The 24,284-nt window shown below is 25.4% G+C and overlaps 2 protein-coding genes across 3 annotated transcripts; both read left to right on the top strand.

The window, feature by feature from the left end:
* The first annotated feature begins 10,492 nt into the window (after nucleotides 1-10,492).
* Nucleotides 10,493-13,792, top strand: LOC129610980 (mitochondrial potassium channel ATP-binding subunit). Its single transcript, XM_055523846.1, has 10 exons — nucleotides 10,493-10,707; nucleotides 10,874-11,115; nucleotides 11,180-11,286; nucleotides 11,352-11,622; nucleotides 11,692-11,954; nucleotides 12,012-12,196; nucleotides 12,278-12,455; nucleotides 12,516-12,914; nucleotides 12,973-13,299; nucleotides 13,370-13,792. The coding sequence occupies exons 1-10, from the start codon at nucleotides 10,661-10,663 to the stop codon at nucleotides 13,532-13,534; spliced, it is 2,184 nt and encodes a 727-aa protein (XP_055379821.1). The 5' UTR covers nucleotides 10,493-10,660; the 3' UTR covers nucleotides 13,535-13,792.
* A 1,795-nt stretch (nucleotides 13,793-15,587) lies between these two features.
* On the top strand, nucleotides 15,588-18,641 carry LOC129611034 (angiogenic factor with G patch and FHA domains 1). Of its 2 annotated transcripts, none has more exons than XM_055523945.1 (10): nucleotides 15,588-15,865; nucleotides 15,927-16,041; nucleotides 16,093-16,229; nucleotides 16,637-16,750; nucleotides 16,943-17,201; nucleotides 17,334-17,494; nucleotides 17,560-17,878; nucleotides 17,951-18,068; nucleotides 18,128-18,227; nucleotides 18,295-18,641. In XM_055523945.1, the coding sequence occupies exons 1-10, from the start codon at nucleotides 15,674-15,676 to the stop codon at nucleotides 18,472-18,474; spliced, it is 1,695 nt and encodes a 564-aa protein (XP_055379920.1). In that variant the 5' UTR covers nucleotides 15,588-15,673; the 3' UTR covers nucleotides 18,475-18,641. The 2 variants fall into 2 exon arrangements, with proteins under 2 accessions (XP_055379920.1, XP_055379921.1); XM_055523946.1 differs by lacking the exon at nucleotides 16,943-17,201 and adding an exon at nucleotides 16,808-16,886.
* Nucleotides 18,642-24,284: the final 5,643 nt, after the last annotated feature.

Genomic DNA, 24,284 nt, shown 5'->3' with positions numbered 1-24,284 from the left:
AAGATGGCCGTTAAGAGTAACTGTCACCTAAAATCAAGTTTTGTCAAAATTTTGATACCGTTTTCCTTCTACACGACAAGCTTGCTTTCAGATATCAATAAATATTTTATTTTCATAAATAAAAAATCATAATTTTTTTTCTATCTCGATCCCTCTTCAAGTTATTGGCTCTCGAAATTCGTAAAATTCGGGTATTCGGCATTTTAGCCGAAACTACAAACTTTTCCAAATTTCTGTAAATTTAGAACACTAACTGTAAATGTCGTGTCATCTAAAAATATAAAATTTTTTTCTTGCTCATCCTCAATATATGCAATCGTTTTATATATGTACAATTTTATCTACATATTAACGAAACTAATAAAGAAGCTAAATTTCATTTCGAAGCAGTAATTTTCATTTTTTGGAGAGAAAATTGCTTTTTTACAAACCATTTCTATGTTTGACCCAACTTTATTAATATGTGTTGCCATTTTTAAAAAGGATAAGCTACAATTCTGGACCAAAAACTATTTGACATAATAAGGTTTAAGAAATAATATCCAAACTCTAAATGGTACCAGAAGAATTCTTCTTTTCAAATATCAAATAACCACCCCAGGCCATTAGCTGTCAATTACTATAAAAAATATAAATGAATGGATTTAGATAATATTTTGTTCGTCATTCGCCAAACAACTTTTCGATACTTTTTCAAATAAATGGACGTATAGGTACCTACATTTTTAATACTAACTAATAATTTATAACTCGAAAATCATAATCTTCCAAATATTAAAGCAAAACTATTATAAATATTTTACTAAAAATTTAATAGTACCTAACTTTGATCCAAATGAAATAATGCAAAAATTCAATTGAATTTTGACTCTATTTTTACTTTTCCAGATAATTATTGTGAAAGACAAAAATTTGAAAAATGAAAAAGTTTATGAACTTTTACAAAATTTAACTTAGATTTTTCACTCACTCATTTTAATAATGGAAAATTTCCCTTTAAAAAACATTTCTCAGAATTAAGAAAATTTATTGACCAAAAAATCAAAAAAAAAAAGAATTGACAATATTAATTCTGAAGAAGAGAAAACTTAAAAAGTAACCAAAAAGAAAACTCTTAATTAAAATCATAATTGAAAATATGAAGAAAATGTGGATTTTATGAATTTTTCCAAAAATTCTTTCTAAATATAGAAAAACTAAAGATAACCGTAATACTTGATTCCTTAATTAATGGGTAATCATTGATGTGAACTGTAATTTATTTAGCAGAATATCTTAAATTTGAAATACTCGAAATGAAATGAGGATATTAGAAAAACTATAGTTTTCTAGTATTTCAACAGTATGTGCAAGATCTTTCAGTAATGATTTTTTAAAATTTCCATTCTAAATTTGTTTAACTAACAACCTTATCAGGTTTGATAATAATTTTCGATTGAATATTTTAAAAAACACAGTCCCTATAGTTGGAGATAATTTAATAGTGGTTAAGTATAAGAAATTTGTGCAGACAACCCATTTTTCTGCACAAATGGGTTGATTCAGGAACAAAGGAATTGAATTATTTCATTAAATTGTTTAAATATATTTAGCTTTAGAAATAGCTTTGCAAATTTTCTTCTAAAATTAGGTTTCAAAGTGAACGAAATTAAAACAGAATAAATTTGTACAATCTAAAATTTTAACAAATTTCAAAATTATATTCATATTTAAAATTTTAAAACACTTCAGATGTTTTTGTTTTTTTTTTGATTTTCATAGAAAAATGATGAAGTATGAAAATGTATTCGAATAAGACCTTGAGAAGGCAATAATACAGTTGAGAGGTATGCAGGTAATAATTGTCATCTGAGAGGTATGCAATCATGTATATGGGGGTTCCAGATATAAGTGTCATCCTGGACGTATGCAATGATTAATATGGTTGTTGTCTTGGGTCATGTTGTTGTTATCTTGGGTAAAAGGAAGCGAGAGTGTCGCCCTAAGCGTATGCAATGATGAAAATGAAAGTAAGCTTTTTGAAGTATGCAATATTGAAAATGAAGTATTAGAGGGGTTGTTGTATTGGTTAAAAGTAGGTAAAATTGTAAGTTTTTGTTACAAGTTGAACAAGTTAAATTTAAAAACTTGCAAAAATTTGAAAAAATTTATGTAATATTTTAAGCTTTTTGTCTTGATTAAAAGGAAAGCCGTTAATTTTAACCAATCACATCCACCACCCAAGACAACAACCATAATACATCATTGCATAGCTCAAGGATGACACTCATATCTAGAACCGAACCCCCATATTCTAACTACTCATGTATAAGTACAATTTAGGACTCATTTAAAAATTTAAAATAAAATTCTTTAACTTTTAAAAACCGAGACCACACTTAACATTTTAACTTTTAAATTATAAAGATTTCATGAAATTTGAATATTTTGATTAGAAAATTTCGTTTTTAATAAACTAAATTTGATATTTTTTTTACAAAAAAAAATTTTATTTATTAATATCAAAAAAACAAGAAATAGCATTGATTTTAAGGAAATTAGAAAGCCATAATTGGGAACCATTAAAAGTACACATTAAAATTTTTTTTTTCCATTTGATGAAAAACAAAATTATTTCCTCGTTTATTTTATTTTTTCTCTTATTTATTCCTCTCTTACAATATTTTCTTCTTTCTTTTTTCGTATTTCTCTTAATTGAATTTCTAGATTTTTAATTAATAAAGCCCATTCTTTTATATTCCCGTATACATAGAGTAACATTGAATGAAAATAGAAAAAATATAAGAAAAAACCAAAAAAAAAAAAAAGATTTAATCGCTTTTCAAAAATTTAATCTGGGTTAAACTCGATTGAAAAATTCTCAAAACAAAAAATTTCTCGTGCATGTTGTGTAACCCTTTTGTGAATAGAATTTTCTAAATCAAAACCTTCTTTCTACATTTCTCTATAAACCGTTTTTGTTTTTGCTCTTTTTTTCTCGTTTCTTATATTGCTTTTTTTCTAGCTTTGGTTTGTTGTAGAGGCAGAGAAAAAAAAACATCTTATCTTTTATTAAACATTTAATCATTCTCACTAAGGATTTAATCCTAGATATCAGTATTATTTTGCTTTTCATTTTTTTTTGTGTTTTATGGAAAACGTACATAAGCGAAGAATACAAACAGAAAAAAAATGATTTTTCAGACTACAAAGTGGCTCAGAGTATCAAAATTGGTTTAAGTAGTTTTTCTTGTTTTTCTTTTATAAAAGTTATTCTAAGTTCATAATTTTATAGTTTACGCCCTTTTAAGAATTTAAACGCAAAATGGCAACTTATAACTAGAGGCTTTTTATCAATTTTCAAAATTTCAGTAGTTTTATAAACTTTTAAATTTCACAAAATTTGTGCCTTTAATATGATGGAAAAGTCTACTGCCACTTATTTTGAGTTCTAATTCATATTTCTAACTAATCTGGCACATTATCACTAATTATTAAAAAGTGAAATTGTAAATGCATTTTTCATATAATTTTTCAATTACAATTTATTAAAATTTTCTTATTATTACAATTTATTTTTTAGAGAAAATTATTTAGAAATATTTTAATTCATTTTCTAATCAATAAGAAAATTAGTTTGCTCAAGAAAATTTAAAATATGTTTCAATACGATTAATTTATGCAATTAACTACTACTAAATTAATTATTAATTAGAATTGAAGTATCTAGTGTGCAGAAATCATGGTAACTTTTTCCACCACATATGGTTGCTAATTAAGTGGTGATTTTTTCCTATTGATTCTAACTAACTCTCTTCGCAATTGGGAAATTTCTAACCAGCTTAAAACAATGCTTAAAAAAATAAGACCCGGATCGTGATAGTTTTTGTTCTCTGCAAGATTTGCATTAATTATCTAAAATAGAAAATGGAAAAATTCGTTTTGAATCTTTTTAAATCTTTTAATTCAACTAAAATCAGCAATTTAAATAAAATCAATATTTAAAATCTAAGATGTTATTATATGGGGTTATAAGCTTATAAAAACAAGTTTCCCGTACATAAAACAATTACCAATTTAGGGAAATAATAATAATATCGATAACTTGACGCAATTAAATTCTCTTCTTCAATTCACATTTCTCTAAACAAAAAATTGCAACAAAATAAAAAATAATGCCTCCAAAAGCTTACGAAAATATTAATAAGTTTTGTAGTTTCTCAGCTAATTTTACATGGAAGAATTTATAGGTTTTGCATACTTTTTAAACTGCAACTGAAATTATTAAAGTTGTTATCTAAAAATTGTGTTATTACCATACAATGCATAAAATGTTTTCATAAATTTGCTATATACACACACACTTACTCGATTATTTAAGGTTTACTTTAAAAAATATTAAAAATAATTTAATTGTGGGTTTTCGGACACAATTTTTGAATATATTTGTTTATCTTCAATTCAAAAATTTAAATAAACTCAAAAATTTTAAATAATTAATATTGAAAAAAGTATTACTTATAGTAAATTCATTCATATAGCTTGTTTGTAGCAAATCAGCTGGACCCTACAGTTTGTAACAAATCTGGGCCGTATAACCATTTTTGCATTCTTTTTTATCAGTTAATTCAAAATATTTGCAAAAACTCTGTTACACCATGAATTAATATACTAATGAGCTATACAAATAAAATAACGTACTTTATGTAAATGGAAAAGTAAAAGCAAAAGTATTTGGTGCAATAGGACCCAATCTACGTGAATCTTGTATCCGAGACAATTTATAGAATATTCAAATATCAAGGTTCCATTCATAAAGCCTATATTTTCAAATATACAACAATAATAATTGTATATAAAGACATCCGTCCAAAAAAGGATAAAGAACACTTCATCGTCCTTTAATAATATAATAAAAACCAAAAAAAAAGAGAAAAACACAAAAAATAAAAACAAAAGAAAGGAACAGAAATAATTACTTTTCTATTTTTGTTCTTGTTTTTTGTTGTTGTTTGTTTCCTTATCTCTTCTGTTATATGATAGAGGAGTGGCTAATGAATGAAATTGTATTACTGTATTTTTACATTAAAATAAAAAGAAAGTAGATTTTCCATTGAAATTCCTTTATTTTCAATTAAACTTTTCCTCAATTTTATTTTCAAAATAACTGCTCACTAATTTTTTCTTTTCTTCTTTTTCTTATTTTTTTTTATTTCTTACTTTCGTTCCTTTATATTTTTATTTCTCTAGGGAAAATTAGTTTTCGCGAATTATTGTCATTTGTTTCACAATTATTTTATTATTTTTTCTTTTGCTACTCTTTTTTTTTAAACATTAAGTGGGGGCATCAAAAGAATATAAAAAAGAAAGAAAATATACATATGAAAATTTAAAAGTTGTAGAGGAGAAAAAAGGAGAATATAAAACACGAAAAAAAAACAATAAATAAAGTTGGGATGGTCAACTTTAAGAACATTTTTCTTTGTTATTGATCTAAAAGAATTTTGATTTAATTGACCTTTGCCACTAATAATAAAATTGAAAACTGATAAGAAGAAATCAAAAATGCACAAATTTACAAAAAGGTTTTTAAGTATAACAGAAATTTTATTTGAAAATAATCAAAATCAAAAATTTATAATAATCAAAAAAAAAATAAATTGTGGAATGAAAATGTGGAAAGGTACTCGTAACCTTTGTAAAATTGTTAATAATCTATGGTGCTGTGTTAATAGATCAATTATAAAATCTTGGAATAAGCATTGCATATACAAACACTACTCGTTCTATGGTATTGAATGACAGTATATTTAATGGAATTTTAACGACCAATATTTTTTTAATTGCGTACATACAAGTCTTGCTATTTAAAATATGTTGATATTTATCGAGTCCCAAGAGAAAATATGTCCTTTTTATTAATATTAGATTCTATATCACATGATTCGATAGGTCAATATTACTTCAACCGTAGAAAATCCATAAAAATTCCATAATTTCAAATTTTGTATAATAATTTTTACTACTTTATACATTAACACCAATATACAGTTTCACTTAAAATAATATCTCCTAAATAATTTATCAAATTAAAATACGAATATTACAGTTTCGATTCCCGATTTTTTCGATTTCTTAATATTTTACTGATTCTAAGATAATCAAAATCTAACTTTTACCTTCTAATTTAGAATTGAAAAATCCTATATTACTGCACAATAATACTGCATTTTTGCAAAATAAATAATGAATATAAAAAAATATGGATCGGATTGGAAAGTCAAATCATGTTTATGCGATAAATAAAAAACACTTGCGATAAATAACAAGTCATCTTAACTAAAAAGAATTAAAAATAAAGTTGAGACAAACCAATGCTTTGTAAAGTAAAACTTTTCTCTTCAATAAGTGAAAATACTACTTTTAAAAACTATTTAGTAGGGATTAGTCAAATTAGTTTCATTCATTAAAAATATATTTATATATTTCAAAGATTGCATATATTTAGGGTGAGTAATGAATGCAATTCTTAAAATAAAACAAAAAAAAATTTAAAGAAGTTATTCAGGTTTAATTGCGCGAGTTGAAAGAAAATAATATATATATTTTTTAGTGTAGTATTTGGCGTTAGCTTTCTGCATTCATAGAAACTTGGAAAAGCTTTCAAATTCAAATATAAGGTACCGAAAATTCAAATTTTGCTATTGAATGAACTATTTTTTAGCTACTAAAATTTCAGGCTCTAAAAAAGATATCAAAAATTTGGAAAAAACGGATTTTAGATAATGGTAAATTTGAAAAGACATTTTGTTTTTTAAAGTTCAATGTACCAGTATTCCGCGGTAGCACAGTCCAGCCATTCTCGGCGTTTGCAAAATTTAAAAAATGGGACTTGGGATTTTGAGAAGCCTTAACTTTTAGACGGGCGGAGATAAGTAAAAATTTTCTTGTACGAAAATAAGTTTCCAGTAAAAATTTCAGCTTCTATCTTTTGGGGTACAGAAGTTTTGTGAACATGTCGACGGACGGACGGACAGAGTGATAGTACCTTTTTTTAAAAAGATTTTGGAAAGCGCTAAAAAAGTAACATAGTAAAAGTTAAAATTCTACCATTTGAAGAAAACATCTTTAATATAGTTTTAGCGTTGAAGTGTGTTTGATAATTAAGAATATATAAAAGCAGCTGACGAAAGGGATTATACAGAAACACAACACAATTTGATATTTTTATGTCATTCGCGCAAATGTTTCAACAAATATCAAGCATACAATTTGGAAAGGCATATTTCTCTAATGTTAAAATTAATGGAGTTCAAAAAGGGAAATGTGAAGGTAAAATATATAATCAAAAGCAGTCAATTAGTTTTTATATTATTTCACTTCATTTAAATTGAAAAATTCGTTTGAGCATACAATATTACACTGCTCATATCACTTAAACGTAAGGTCTTTGTTTCTTTATTCAATTTTAGTTTTTATGCTATTAAAAATATTTTATAGATAAGCACGAAGGTATTACAAACTTATCATGATTTATTAGGATTTCCACAATTTTTATATATTGTATTAGAAATCTTGAATTGAAAATATTGCTTTCTCCTTTTACAGATTATTATTATATTATTCTTTGTCTTTCATTAGGATGAGCGGCGATAAGTCAAAAATAATTTTTGTTAATGTTGTCATTAGTGTTTATTGGCGTGATAATTTTCTTTCTTTTAATGAAAATTTGTAACAGTTTGAAAAGTTATTTTAATTTTTATTTGGTATTTTCAATTTAAATTACAAACAGACTATCAGACATACCGTAGATAAATGAAAGAAGAATTAAAATGTTGAAGTACTTTTTAGTCCTTACAACACATACAGGTGGGTAGAAAGTGTATTAACAGATTTAAAAATTAACAGAATTGTCATAATTATTTCTATTATATATATCACTCTTTTAGCTTCATAAAACTAAAATTTTTTACAGAATAATGGAGTATGCGATTTTGAAATTTCCTTTCATCCTATACAATCTTAAATTATAAAATGTCTTATCTTTGAAGAAAATTAATAGCATTTGACAATATTAAATAACAAAATGTTCGTGTTTTCCAATATTTTAAAGTTCGATAATCTAATTTTACAATTTTGAATAAAATTTTAGCAAAATTCGTATACTATTTTCTTATTGAACTTAGACTAATAAGTAAATACAAAACAAATGGGCAGTCTCGTAGATCCAACCAATTTTTCCACTTAGAAAAATTTTTGTTATGATTTACCAAAATAAAAATTTTCTATTTAAAACACTAAATTTTAATTATTTGGTGCTAGCAATGTTAAAAACTATTGGAATTTTTCTCAATTAAATTTTTTTTATGAGAAATTACGTAACGCTTTCGATGTCACTTGAATGAACAAACTCAAAAACAATTTTTTTAACAAACTGTACATTGTGTGAATGTGTAATATTGATGTAATTGTAAAGTTAATAATGTCAAGATCTTTATTATTTAAAGGAAATTTTATTGCTAGCAATTAATTTTATCTTTTTAAACAAGTTAAATTAAAAAACAAAAAAATAACATAGTTGTGTAGTTAGAGTAATAAATAAAATGTTCAAAAATAATTTTTTCTACTTACACATACATATATGTATACATACATGTACGAGTGAAAGTTAATAACAAAATCAAGTAATAATTTACTTATCGAATATTTTGTTACGACTTTTTAAATTTTTACGTTGAATTTATTTTATGTAGTAAAAATATTGAAAAAAAAAACTTGAATAAATTATAAAGTCTCGCGAAAATTATTAAACAAACAAGAATATATAGAGTTGTCCATGTAAACTCTGTGATAACCATACGAATGAGTGGTTTTAAGAATTGTTTGTTTGATAATTGACACCTTTTTTATACGACCTCTTGATAAGTTTGGTGCTTATTTTATATACATATGTAAAATAGTGCCATTTTATATACATATGTATATACTCCTGCCATTTATTTGTGGCCACTTGTTTGTGATATTTCTCTATTTCAGCACTGTAGTTTCAATTGTTTCTCTAATATTTTTAAACTATAATAATATACAATAAGTCGACAAATTTAAATAGCTTTTATCGAACACAGCTTCCGAATAATAATATTCAGTTACCTGAGTTTTCAACACTATATAGACTTTAACAATTATAACTGAAATATAGGCAAATAACACTTAAAATTGTATGGCAGCTACCCGAAAAATTGTCTGGATCATATCCACTTTAAATATGATTCTGGTGTTTACTAATCATTTATGAAAACTTAGTAAATTTAACTTATTCAGTTTGAGAGTTATCACTAGAACAATTAGACAGACGGACAGACATGGATAAATTGGGAATTCAACGGTTTATCAAAAACATGTACATATACTTTCGTTTAGATTAATTAACAGATTTTTGGATTGTGTTTTATGATGAATGATAAAATGGTATAAGTAGGCCTTACTTACAAAATGCAGCAATATACATGGTATTAATACAAAATTCAGCTATCCACACGGTTCCAACTTGTGTTAATATACAATTCAAAAACTGCAACTAGTGAAACTGCCTTTCTAAATGTTAATAACACTATACTACCCTATCAAACATTATTATCTCTTCTTTGATTTATCCAATGGCAATAATCAATAATTTAATATGTATGTATATTAAACGTATAAATATTGTTTTATTTAATTCAGCAATTACCACATTTTCTTACAACAAATTTAAATTGTGTTTTAATACGTACAATATTCCTGCAATTCCGATTTCAGTTGTGATAGTATAAAAAAATTACAATTGTAACAACAAACCACCTAAGTTCCACCCTTAATTATAGCCTACTTCTAGTTAATTCACCAATTCAAATTTCATTGCTAATAAGGCCAAATTAACGTTAAATTTCAATTTTAGTAAGTGCTCTTCACTTTATTGCTGAAACTAAAAATATATAACACATAGTTTTTTCAACTACTTATTTAGAAATGCGGATCATCCTTTTTATCCTGCTTATTTTTAAATTACTCTTATAAAACAAGTTATAAATAACTGCAATTAAAATGCATATTTTAAATTTTGTACTAAAAAGAAAAATTTATCGTTTCATTACAGTTTATACACAAACCGAAACGAATTGAAACTCACCATAGAAAACATTTTTCGAATATTTCATTTTTCTACAAATTTTGTTTCTCCGAACAGCTGACAGATACTCACCAAAAGGTAGGAATAATAGAAAACGAAATGCCTTGTTACAAATTGTTTACATTTTTATGTAAATAAATACTTCACTACAATCAATTGCACAAACATTCTCATTGAAATTTGACATTTCACCTGTTTGTTTTCATTCATAAAGTTAAAAATATAACAACAAAGCTCGATGAGCTAAATTTTATTTTGTTTTTTTTTTTTGTTTTTCTCTCAAATTAGATACAATTTGACAATGACATTTGAATTACATATTTCGTTTTGGTTTTATTTTATTTCTTTTCTTAACTAGTACAAGACATACCGAATACAAAAAAAAAACGTATTGATCAAATTGGCTATATCAACCTTCTAGTTATGTGATATTTTAACTCCGGAGCCCTTAAGAGAAAATCAAAATTTTTTATGTTAATTTAATTACCTATATTTACATATTTTTTTATTAAAATGTTGCGTTTGTTAATTTCGAACTGTGGAAAAAACGAGATTCATAGGTAAGTTACATCATAAGTGTATTTATTATCTTTAAGTTTAACACAAATAAGGTAATTATGTCATCAATGCTGTGAATTGATTTTAAAAATTATTTTGGTATATGCTTATTACAAAGTTCAAACTGATATTAACATGAAGCTATTTACTTTTCGCTTTTTCTTTTAGGACAATACTGAATATATCCAGATTTCCTAGTAATAATTTACCTAACACTGCCAAAGATATAATTAAATCATTTAAAATAAACAAAAATTTTACAAAAAATATAAAAAATCGTAAAAATACAGAGAATGTTGGACGATCGAATACGAAACAAATACTTTTAAGTGGATTCGGTATTTCCCTTGGGCTAGGTGCCAAGGTTGGAAACAGATTTTTTGTACATTGTGAAGCAGATCGTTTATCTGGTTAATACAATTTGAAATAGTGTATATTATTGTATTTTAATTAGTAAATATGCATTGTAATTAGGTGTCATACAGACTGGAATTGATGAACATAAGGATGTTAAATTTGATTGGAAAAAATTTTGGGAATATTTAAAGCCATATTTTTGGGAATTACTTGGAGCTATACTTGTATGTGCATGATAAACGAAAGCAATAAAAATATTTTGCTAATATAAAAATTATTAATTTTTTAGTCAGCTTTAGCTGTAGCATACTTTAACATTAAAATACCGAACCTATTGGGAGATCTTATCAATACATTAGCAAAATATGCTAACACATTCGTAAAAGATCCGCATTCTAATACATTCCTTAGTGATGTTAGTCGCCCAGCAGCTAATTTACTTGGCATATATGTTTTGCAATCATCTTTTACATTTTTATATATTTTATTACTGAGCAGAATAGGGGAAAAAATGGCTGCAAAAATACGTCAAGATTTATTCAAACAAATCATCATTCAGGGTAGGCACCTGAAAATTAATTAAATGTTTTTTAATTTAATACATAACATTGAATTTACTCTTTTTTTAGATTTAAGTTTTTTCGATAAGAATAGAACTGGTGAACTAGTGAATCGACTTACGGCTGATGTTCAGGATTTCAAATCAAGTTTTAAACAATTCATATCTCAAGGTCTTCGAAGTGCTGCTCAATTAATTGGAGGTGGTGTTTCATTATTTCTTATATCACCCCATATGGCTTTTATTGCTATAGCATCTGTGCCATTAGTGGTAACTTTTATGACTTATCTAGGTAGAAAGCTTCGAGAGTTAAGTAAAAAATCACAGGCCCAAGTAAGTTAATTTGAAAATATTCCACAATTAAAAAAATAAAATGTGTCCTATCTGAAGTCGGAACGCGCAACATCAGTTTGTGAAGAAGCTCTATCAAATATTAGAACTGTAAGAGCTTGCGCATCGGAATTCACTGAATGTGAATTATTTAATAGAGAAACTAATAATGCTGCCGAGCTATCGCAACAATTAGGTTACGGTATTGCAATATTTCAAGGTTTAACTAATTTCTTCTTAAACAGGTAAAGAAAATTATATAAGGTATTAAAATTATATTACTAATTAGAAATTCTAATCTGAAATCAAAAATTCACTAATTTTAGTATGGTTTTAACAACTTTATTTTTGGGTGGTCACTTAATGTCAACAGATAGTCTAACGCCAGGACAACTGATGGCATTTCTTGTTGCCACTCAAGGGGTACAACGATCTTTATCACAAGGATCTATTTTATTAGGTACAATGGTCCGAGGGATGACAGCTGGCAATAGAATATTTGAAGTATGTATTAATGTTATCCAAATTTTATTTAAGATATTTTGTACGTTGTATTCCTTATAGTATTTAGCTGTACAACCCGAAATTGATATAGTTAAGGGTTACACAATTCCACCTGATAATTTAAAAGGAGAAATTAAATTTGAAAATGTGTCATTTTATTATCCTACAAGAAGTGATCAACTTATATTAAAAGATTTTAATTTAACATTAAAACCTGGTGAAACAATAGCTTTAGTTGGTGCTAGCGGCTCTGGAAAATCCACAATAGCTGCCCTTTTAGAAAGATTTTATGAACCAACTGGTGGAACAATAAAAATTGATGGCTATAACATAAAATACATATCTCCGTACTGGTTAAGAACAGAAGTTATTGGTTTCATAGAACAGCAACCTGTTTTATTTGCAACTTCAGTACTTGAAAATATTCGATATAGCCGTCCTAAATCTACTGAAGAGGAGGTTATTTAAAATTAGTTTTTTTTTAAATATGGCTAGAGATTATAAATTCTTATTTTAGGTTATGGAAGCAGCGAAACTTTCACAATGTCATGATTTTGTAAGTTCTTTACCTGACGGATACGATACAAATGTTGGTGAACGTGGTATTCAAATGAGTGGAGGCCAACGACAAAGAATAGCTATTGCTCGTGCTCTAGTTAAAGAACCAAAAGTATTAATTTTAGATGAAGCAACAAGCGCTTTAGATGCTTCAAGCGAAGCTGAAGTACAAAAAGCTTTAGATTCAGCTATTATTAATAGAACTACATTAGTTATTGCTCATAGGCTTTCGACAATAAGAAATGCAGATTTGATTGTTGTACTAGATAAAGGAAAAGTTGTGGAGGTATTTTTTTTTTTCGAATTTAAAACTTTATATCTAAGTACAGAAGAACTTACAAATTATTTTTTTTAAGATGGGAAAACATGATGAATTAATGTTAAAAAGAGGATTATATTACGATTTAGTTAGACAACAGGAAAAACAAGAGAAGAAGGAAAATAAAATCGAAAATGTTACCACTAATATTTTGCCACCACAAAATGATGATATTAACAGAGAAAATCGACAACAAGGGTGAAATTTTAACAAAGCTTTAATAAAAATTGTTTAAGAAATAATTTAATTGTATTAAGTTAAAAGTTTTTTTTACATTTTAAAAAAATAATTTACTTTGTACATAAGTAATACTTACATGTACTGAAGTGGTCAATTTTGAATATTTAAATTTGCTGTAAATAAATAAATAGGTACAAAGTACATAAAAAAAAAATATATTGTATAATAAGGTGTAAACCTACATAGTTATATAAATGTGTTATATTTTATTATCAAACCTTTTGAATGACTTTCTTATTAATGAGAAATATTTGCAGATTTCGTACTGGTTAGTAAAAAATGAATCAGAATTTATTGCACATGCCATATTTAAATAACAACACTCAAAGTTAAAAGTTTCATATTCCTTTAAATTTAACACAGAACATGCAAGACTCTTCAGTTCTTAAGCACAGTTTACTTAGATGGTTCTTAAACCTGCAGTATATCGTTAGGAAACCACATGCATGTTACATATGCATACATAGGAATGAAAAAAAAAAACAATCCAGCGGTATACAAAAAATTTTTAGCATTTTTGATTTACCTTACATTAAATTTTTCACAATTTAACAAAAATTTACTTTCCTAATACAGTTTCTGTCTCATACACTTGAACTATCTTGAATTTTTAACGTCTTTACTTAAACACTTTTTCTTCAGTAAAAGTTACGGTTAATCACTCAGCCTTATTCAAACAAATTTGCTACTTTATGTACGCGGGTTTCAATATTTTGTCTCAAAAAGCGTCTATAATGTTATTTTACTAGACGTACTTTTGAAAATTGCCATATTTTAAAGAGATATAAAAAAGTTGCTAAAAAATCAAATTTAAAGAAAATGGAGAAGATATAAGTATAATTAAATATTTTAATAGCAATATTGAGTTATTTGATTAATTTCAGTGTAAAAATAAATCGACAGTAATTTCAAATTTTAATAGAGTTAATGGAAAATTTATTTTCCTAATTTTCTTCATCACTTTGCTTCTGCTTTTACCCAAAACCGAGAAAAGATCGAAAATATTTTTCTTTTTCTAATTTACTATTTGTTACTTATAGTTTTTTATACTTTTATTTAGAAAACAATTTTCTAACTTTTTTAACATCAAAAAATTTGGAGTTCCGCTTCTTCTGCCACATTACATTTCGCGCCCAGTAGAATAGCAAAAAAAGTGCGATGAGACAAAAAAACTTCACAACTTTGACGCGTCTAGTAGAATAAGGTTTTATTAATGAATTTTTAATTCTCGCGATTTTGGAATAGTTATAATATTGTTTTTTAATCCCTTCCAGTTTGAATTTTTGAAATAAAACAAAATTTCTATTTTATGACTTAAGTTTTTTTCCGAAATTTTATTCGAATATCACCTTATTTTGTGAGGATCAAGGGCTCCACCATGTAAAAATGAGCATCGCCAATCTGTGCGCATCAGAGTTGCAATGCATAAATAAATGGCACCTTGCAATAAATGTGCACAAAAATATAGTTGCTAACGCAGATACGTTTTTTAACTAGCATTTACTAAAATATTTGACAATTCTACAAAATTAAAATATAAAAGTGAAGGATTCAGTGTACTTATTATTTAAAAAAGTAAAAAGTTGTATGCACAGCATTATATTTAAGCAACAGTGATGATTTTAAATTGTGAGGGTTTTTGGTTTACTTAGAACTGAAAGTTTTGAAAAAAAAAACAAAATAAATCAATTTATAGGAAATAAATAATAAATTTCAATAAAAATTTTTGAATTTCAATAAAATTTAATTTTCCATAAAATTTATTGAAACACCATTCGCAAACAAATTATTTAACAATTGAAGTTTATCGAAAAATCGACGCAAGTATTAGCGAATTTGTGATTTGCATCTTAAATGGTATAGAAAAACATTCTCGGGGCCCAGGAACATACCTACTGTCACACTTTGTAGGTTGCGTTTTTTTTTAAATTTCATTGAAATGTAAAACAGAATAATATTGATTTATCAGCGCTGTCTACTTGACACTTAATGACAAGTAAATGAATAATTTTGTTTTGATTGCACATCTAATTTCGTAGAATATTTAAAATTAATTTTATTTTAACTCTTAATTAATTTAACTGAAAATTGTAATATAAAAATGAATTCTTGCACTGACAATGAGGCTATCAGCAAGGATGATAAAAAAGAAAAATTCTATGTTATAAAAAATATGAAAAAGTTGAAAGAAATGGATTACAAAGAAATTATCGATTATGTGAAAAATTTGCACAAATTTGTAGAAAAAAGAGAAAAAAAGTTAAAAAAGTATAAAGAAAAAGTTAAAATATGGGTAAATGATGGTTCCTGAGCCAGTTTAGAAAATTTCAAACCTAACCTCAAATTATTTTTAGCAAAAAAAATACAGAAAAATTAAAAAAGGCTTTACAGGAGCAAATTTCAATGAATCCGATTCGTCATTTGTGTCAAGCAAAAATTCAGAGAAAGAATTAACTAAAAAAGAAAATGGTATTTAGACATTTTTAAATATGATTTTATGCTAAAATTAAATTATTTTAGAAAAATTGAATGATAATGTAAACTTTATTGATGAAATCCGACAAGTAGCAGAAACAACACAAAATGAAAATGGTTTTGTTTATGAACCCACTTCTGGTTTATACTATGATCAAAAGACTGGTTATTACTACAATGCAGTAAGAGCTATTTATACATATTAAACGTGTCCAATTTCGATAGTATTTTTGATATGGGTGATTGAAACCCGAAAAAAAATGGTTAAGATTCGAAATCATGTTAGTTTTAAAATTGGTTTAGGTTAACTTTCAATTCATGCTTTAAACATAATAAGCGATAGTTTAATAAAATTTACTAAAGTAATTGAGTAATATAACTAGCATAACTAATTTAGCAAAATATTTTGTAACTATAGTAATATCTATGAAACATAAATAATCATGTTAGCAAAATACAGTTCAAATCAAATATTTATTGCACAAAATAATCACTTTTTAAATGATTTACAAGAAACACAATGCATGTTATGGACACTTGTTTCTTAAGTTACAAAAAAAAAAAATAAATAAAAATTATTTTGTTTCAGGAATATGGTTTATATTATGATGGAAATACTGGTTGTTATTATAAATTTAATCAAGATAAAAATGAATTTGAATTTCATTCTCAAATTCATCCTCAAAGCAGCAAAATAGATCAGGTACATATTTTTTTTTTATGTTTTTCTTTAATAATAATCTTTATATTTTAATTTTAGGTTCATGAAAATACTTTAAATCAATTTATAAATGAATTCTCTCAACTAAATTTAAATAAAATGCGTTCAAACGCATTAGGTAAGCTATAAAACTGCTACCAAAGATGAAAACGCGGATTTCTTTAACAATTCCAGGCTCAACAACAAAATGATGATTACAATAGAAACTATCACGGTGATGAAAGGATAGTAAACGATGGAGAACAAGATTTTTTACTAAGTAAATCCAATAGGCGAGGTTTGAAACGGAAGCCAAACAAAAGACGAAAAATTTACAGAAGTGAAGATGACTCTGACGACTTTATTGTGCCAGAAAATAGGGAAGATGGGGAGATTTCTTCCTCTGATAGTGAAAAAGATAATGTTCAAAATTATGACATAGCACACATTCAAGGTAAAGAAATTATTTTGCTTAAAGCATATGTATAAAGAAATCCGCTTTTTCAAAATCATTAATTTTTGCAATAACAGAAACAATGGTATGAATTTTTTTTTAATTTTTTTTAATTAAAAATTAATTTCACAGATATCGCGAAAAAATATCCGCCTTCTTTACGTATTATTGTTCAAGAGACTAATTTAGACAAAATAAAAGTTGGAACATTATATATAGTAACATTTAAAGGCGGAACCTTGGGGAGAGAAGGGAATCACGATGTTGTGTTGCCAGACATAAATATTTCTAAGGTATACTTAATTTAAATTATAAAAAAATTTTGCATACTTACAATACAATTAAATTTACTTTATAGTTTCATTTGAAATTTTCTTATGATGAAAAGAAAGAGATTTATCAATGTGTAGATTTGGGCTCGAGAAATGGAACCCTTTTAAACGGAAGGCGTATTTCATCAGCTAAGCAAGAAAGCGAATTGACTGATATTACTCACGGCAGTATTTTACAGATATCTCAAACAAAACTTATGTGTCATATTCATTCTGGTAATACAACATGTGGCCTTTGTGAGCCTGGCCTTCTAATAGAAACAAGGGATGTTGAAAAAATGGAATTGTTAAGCCACAAACAACAATTAAAAAAATTGCAAAAGCGTTATGGGTTAGAAAACGAAAGTATGTTAATTTTATTAAATATTTTATTTTTTTTTTGGATGAACTTTATTCCATAAAATTTTTTTCATATAGAATATACGGAAAAAAAATCAAATCTATCTGAAAAATATAAAGATCGAGCTTCAGATCGAAGGGCAAAAGTGGGAAGTTCAAGCCAACATGAAAAAACTGAAATAGCCTCAACAGAAACGTAAGTTCAAATTTCAATACTAACCTATGTTTTGTTTCAAGTAGAATTAATAATTTTAGACAAATTGCTAATACAAACAAAGGCTTTAAATTACTTTCTAAACTTGGATGGAAGGAGGGTGAAAGTCTGGGAAAAGATAAAGATGGATTAGTGGAGCCTGTAATTAATTGATTCAGAAATTCGAATTTACTTTTAATAAGATGTAATAATTCTTTTTTGATTCTAGATTAAAGTAGTTGCGAATGAAGGTACTATTGGTTTAGGTTGTAAAGAAGTTAATTATCCTGTTTTGTCACAAACCAAAATAAAAAAAGTTAATCAGTGGAAAAAAGTTCAAGAAAGATATAACAACATTTCTAAAGCAGATATTTTTTGTGATAGTAAGAGTAGCAGTGATAGTGCATAAATACCAATTTTGTTTTAAAAATTTGTATTTTTAATTGTGAAAAAATATTGCAATATTTTATATTGTCATTATAAAAATGTTTGTGTAAACGCCATATTACCATGTGAAATAAATTGTAATTTATATTGTAATAATTAATATAATGTAGATACAATAGTTAAATACAATGTTTATAAATAATTGTTACTTCTTTAATTCTTGATTAATTCAATTTTTAAAATCTTTCTTTTAATTAACAACATTTAACGTTTTTCTTTTGAAACTAGTTTTAAAAAAACTGAAAATTTAAAATGTTCATAATTTCGATGATGAATCAAAACCTGCTAATTTTTAGAAGCAAAACTTACATTTTTAATAGCAATAATCAACTTTAATAATTATACATATTTCAGGATTTTTAGTATGTGAAAAAATGTAACTGCTTCGTAGAGAATAAAGTATAATATTCTTAATAGCCATAATTTTGAGAATATAAATTGAAAAGCTAAGTAAATTTTGAAATAGATTTTCAAAAAGATAAGAAAAAAGAAACAAAATATGTTATTACACATATTTTCCTATTTTACTCAAGTACACTTACACTAATTTTTAAAAAATAAGTTGCAAACGTGCTTTCGAGCCGTATACTTAAAATTCAATTGATATATTCGAATTCTAAATACTTCTGAAAGTAAAAGAAGAATCTTACTAGTCCTTGTATATGTACATTGTTATAAAAGAAAATTGGCATTCCGTGGGTTACAGAATATCAGAAATATATTAAGATCTGTATACGTTTTTTAAGGGATACAGAACTCAATACTATGGCGAATATAAATAAAAATGAAATGATTTAAAAGATAAATAAGATAGGTTTTTACCATAATGATAATTTTTTCTCAAAAACTATTAAAATATGTAGAAACTACTCACTATTACATGTTTCAAGCACTCACTATTATGTTTTTTTATTAACAAACAGCTGAGAATCATGTTTTAGCGCTAAATTGATAATGCTTAGTAGAATAATTCGAATATAATAAAAAAGTCCTCCAAAAGTGTAGCTTCAGTTGTTCTGAATTTAAGAATTTTTATTTATTTGAAAATGGATTTAGCTATATTAGATACAGAGATTACGATAGATGCTCAACATAAACAGTATTGCTTTTTATTAGGACTTCCTTATGCAATATTGATGCTTTATGTATAAATAATGGGCGCCTGTATTATTCTTTACTAACTATTGTAGTATGAGGATTAAGGTTTTTATTGGTTATGTACAATATGTTCGCCATTTTTTAATTGATATTCTTTCAAGACAAAATTCCAATACCAGAAGGTACGTGTTCCAGTTACAATATAAAATATTTTCATTCTAAGCCTTTACGTTTCTATCAATTCAAAATTCCAAAAACTTTTAAAACAGCACATTTTTCGTAAACAGAAAATTTAAACAAGCACAAAAATTATACGAGTACCAATTTAGTATTAAAGTAGGCTGATTACTATCATTCATAGGAACTAAAGGTAAGTATTGATTATTTAAATAAAGGAACTAAATCAAGTTTTGTGTATTCTGATGAAAAAACTATTTGTAAGATAATTTTGTATAGACAGTGTTGGATAATATTTTTTTATTAAAATTATGTAAAAACGTGATTAATAAAAGTTTAACATCGATCGTACTTCGAAAATTATAGTTCTTTCCATTAGGCAATAATTTACCCAGAATATTTTATTTTTATTGCATTTTGATTCTAGAAATATTTTAGAAAAAAGTACTTTCAAATAATTTTTTTTGTATTTCATTTTACTAGTACTATATTTCATTTGTTTAAATAATAATTATACCACAAATTTTTAGTATCTTAAGGTATTCAGTCAAAATCATATCTTATTGATCAAATCAGAAACTGATGAGCTGAAAGAAAAACGAGTCCAATTAAATTATATTAGTATTGTGACGTCCTATTGTACGAAGTTATAGGTATTGTTATTCTTGCAATTATTTCAATATCTTTATTTTTCTTTCATGATATTGTAGTTAATCAAAGTATGATTTAATTTTATGAATGAATACAGCAATTTCGTATAATTGTTTTTTTTTCACACATCGTCAAATCTAGCTGATATGATTTGCGTACTTACGTATTTTATCTGACTGTTTCAATTCTTAAAAAGAATTCATAAAAATTAGAATTTTAATAAAAATAATTTCTTGTACTTAAGTTAAGGAACTCAACATTTAAAGGGTTTTGAAGTTTAAAAGTGTTCCACATATAAATTTTCTTGAAAAATTTCAATTATTATTTACATTGAAATATAAAATATCTGTGTGGTCTTTTTATTGAATTTAAAAGAAAGTTTTAATTAGCTCAAACTGGATTGTGGATAAAATTTACTTGTTCCTGACTGAATGCTATCATATAGTTCAAAGTCATGAATGATTTAGTAAATTTATCTGACATCTACAATATGCATACATACATACATATGTAAATCATACCCAAGTGTTCTCTGGACATAATTTTATTGTCTCTTTATGGTTCACCTCAAAAGGATTTTCAAAGTGAAGAATGAGCTGTGTCGCCTCTGTTTGGAAGAAAATAAGACAGCAAAACATTTGCTATGTGGCTGTGAGGTTGTGAGCCGCTTAATGCTAACCTGCTTGGGCGAGGCTTTGCGAGCTCTGCAGAGGGTTACGTAATAGTGATCAGGGGCCTAGCAATAATGCTCATGTAAGTTGATCAAGAGTAACAAAAACTCGTATGAAAGAGTTGTTTGTTTGAGAAAAATTTTTAATTTTAAAGGTTTATTTGAATTATTAAATAGAATAAGAATTTTTTTCTTTACAAATAAATAAAAGGTGAAGCTAAAGGTAATAGCTGGTAGAATAATAGGTCTATTCTATGTGGATTGTGAAAATCGGCTTAAATTATTTAATATCATTTTAAACAGAAAAAATTATAATTTAGGTTATTAATTTAATTTATGCGACTCCTACATAGCAATTGATAAAGTAAAGGGGACCTGACATTAAATGCATGAAGATTAAATGAAATCCCAAATTTTTTAAATTATGAACTTTTTCCATTTCACTCTTTTCTCAACATTAAATAATTTCTTAAAATTTCATTTGCTAATATGTTATTGCTAAGACACCATATTCTTCCCAACAATGTACATACATACACACATTAGATTCCATCTACTAATTCTTACACTAAAAAAGTTTTTTTTAAATATCGATGCCAAGGTGATTTCTCTTAATTATAAATTTTTAAGTATAAATATAGTACCTATATACATACATATGCATTTTCAAAGAATAATGTAAAAATCAAAATATTACTAAATTATATCTAAAAATCTCATGATCACCAACATAATTAAAATTTAATTTATACATCCTTTGAATAAATTATCAAAGTGAATAATATTAAAATTCCAAATTTCTAAAGTAATAATTTTCTCAAAATATGGGGCGAAGACAGAAAAATTAAAAATATTGTCTCAAGTTGTAATACAAAGCAAAAAATTACTATTTAATCAAGAAGAGGATGCATTGCAATCTGAATGCTGCTTGTATGTCTTCTTTCCTCAAAAAACAAAAAAAAAGAAAACAAAATCGATAGTCTCAAATATTCAAAAATATAATTTCAAACGCTTTTGAGTGCACTGTGTACATATGTATATATATGTATATATATAATATTATGTATATTTTTGCTTCCTCTCATCTATAGAATCAAAATGTTTTAAACTTTCTTTGACTTTTTTTTCATCTTTTATTTGTGTTCAATTCACATTTTTTAAATATTAAAGCTCCATTTCAAAGGAAATTTTTTTCGACACAATAATTTTTAATTATAGCGCCACAATCAAAGTAGAACTATTCTAATATTATTACATACCTATTTATACATATTGGAAATGCAATTAAGAGTTGCCGAATAATCATTTATTTTTTGGTTTTTATGAAACTTTTTTAGTCTTTTAGGATTAAAATCTAAAAACAATAATTTTAAAAGATTAAAAAATCATTAATATCTTTTAAATAAAAAATTAAAAAATTCCAAAATCTCACATGGTTTAAAATTAAATGTATCAGTAGAACTACAAGTATATGTATATGGTGTAGTTCAACATTATATAAATTATACCCATGGTATTGTTTCACATTAAATTTAACAAATATAAATATAAGAAAATTAGAGTAAGAAAATACAAAATGGTAATATTTGACGATTAAACAAAAAATTTAATCTGAAAATAGGGTCATAAAGCTCTTAAAGTATTACTATTTATAGCCTATTTTATTGTATTGCTCTTAAAGTATTACTATTTATAGCCTATTTTATTGTATTGCTGTGAAATATGAAAGCCTAAGCAAGGAAATAACAAATTAACGAAAATATATAGACCTTTAAATTAAGGTCTTTAGAAAATTAAAACCGTTATCTTTTAATTTTATTGAAAGAGAAACTTGAGAATTTCATAGGGAAACTTAAGAATTTCGAAAACTTGGAATTTAATTTCTTATTGCGCTTTATATAACCTTTTACACTAAACCATTACTGTTGGAAAAACGTATACTAGAAAAACTATGCTAATATTAAACCAATTTCAATAAATTTGAATAAAATTCAATCAAGAGATTTAGAGCTCAGTGGGACATTTAATTTTTAGTTTTACAACTGTTTAATTTTTATACAAGCACGAACACATGCAACAGTGTATAATCACATTCAATTAAGCAATCAAACAATTTTTAATTTTTTACAAACTGATTGTAATTTTTAATTTTAAGTTTGCATTTACGAATTAGTTTAGTTTCTTTTATGTACGCACAACGATTTTATAAAACTAAAAATTGTATATCTGCCTGAGACACAAAAATTCTAAAAAACAATTAAATCGGTAAGACTAATTTTTTAAATGAAAAAAAAAAAAAATTAGTGAATACCCAAAAATTTTTTCATTTCTAAATATTTTTCATCTATTTTTAAAATTAAAGATGAATTCCTTTACATTTTTATTATTAATGAATGTTTCAGATCAATTACTGATTTACCAATCAGAATCACTTATATAAAACGGAAATGCTCTTCAAATGACGAAAACTATTTTTGAGAATTAATGAAAAATTGAAACGTGAGAATTTTAAAAGCTTCCTTTTTATATAGTTCTTTTTTTTTCATGTTCTTACAATATTTTTTTTAATTTTTTTTTTTTTTTGGAAAAATTTCAATGAAATTGAATTTTATAAAATTGCATTCATTCATTTTAAAAACTTCATTCATTCAGAAAAAAAAAACAATTTTAATTGAATTTTTACGAAAATTCCAAAAGTGTGTATAAGTAGTATTCTTAGTATTATTTTAAAATATAAAAAAATTTTAATTTCTTGTCATACTTTTGTGATTTATTTCACGTTTATTCAATTCATATAATTTTAAAGAATCACAAAAAATTCCAATAAAATTAAGGAAGCTTTAATTATTTGAAAATGAAATAGAATTTAAGAATGACTCACAAAAAAAAAAATATAAGATTGTTGCAATTTTTTGTTATTTTCGGAAGGAAATAATTCATTAATTTAGTTAGAAAATGTTCCGATATTTTCGAAAAATTTAAATTAGAAAATGACTTATGTATGTATAGCAACATTTTTAGATAACCAGAAACGTAAACTATAAGCGTATAGTATAATTTTGATCCATATAATACGAGTCTATTAAAATTTAACGGAAATTAAATTATGAAAGTTATTATATGAAAATATTCGTGCCTTTATCTTCGAAATGATTAATTTTATTGCACTTTACTAT

Source organism: Condylostylus longicornis, unplaced genomic scaffold (genome assembly GCF_029603195.1).
Source record: "Condylostylus longicornis isolate FDR11 unplaced genomic scaffold, ASM2960319v2 ptg000048l, whole genome shotgun sequence".
Lineage (NCBI taxonomy): Eukaryota > Metazoa > Arthropoda > Insecta > Diptera > Dolichopodidae > Condylostylus > Condylostylus longicornis.
Note: the sequence above shows the minus strand (reverse complement) of the source record. Positions and strands in the feature narration are given on the sequence as shown.

Bases quoted from the DNA above. Each gene is read 5' to 3' on its own strand.
- LOC129611034 (XM_055523945.1), top strand. From the start codon at position 15,674: ATGAATTCTTGCACTGACAATGAGGCTATCAGCAAGGATGATAAAAAA. The intron at 16,230-16,636 runs GTAAGAGCTATT...ATTTTGTTTCAG, and splicing joins CTGGTTATTACTACAATGCA to GAATATGGTTTATATTATGA. The intron at 16,751-16,942 runs GTACATATTTTT...TAACAATTCCAG, and splicing joins AAAGCAGCAAAATAGATCAG to GCTCAACAACAAAATGATGA.
- LOC129610980 (XM_055523846.1), top strand. From the start codon at position 10,661: ATGTTGCGTTTGTTAATTTCGAACTGTGGAAAAAACGAGATTCATAG. The intron at 11,955-12,011 runs GTAAGTTAATTT...TCCTATCTGAAG, and splicing joins GTAAAAAATCACAGGCCCAA to TCGGAACGCGCAACATCAGT. The intron at 12,456-12,515 runs GTATGTATTAAT...TATTCCTTATAG, and splicing joins CTGGCAATAGAATATTTGAA to TATTTAGCTGTACAACCCGA.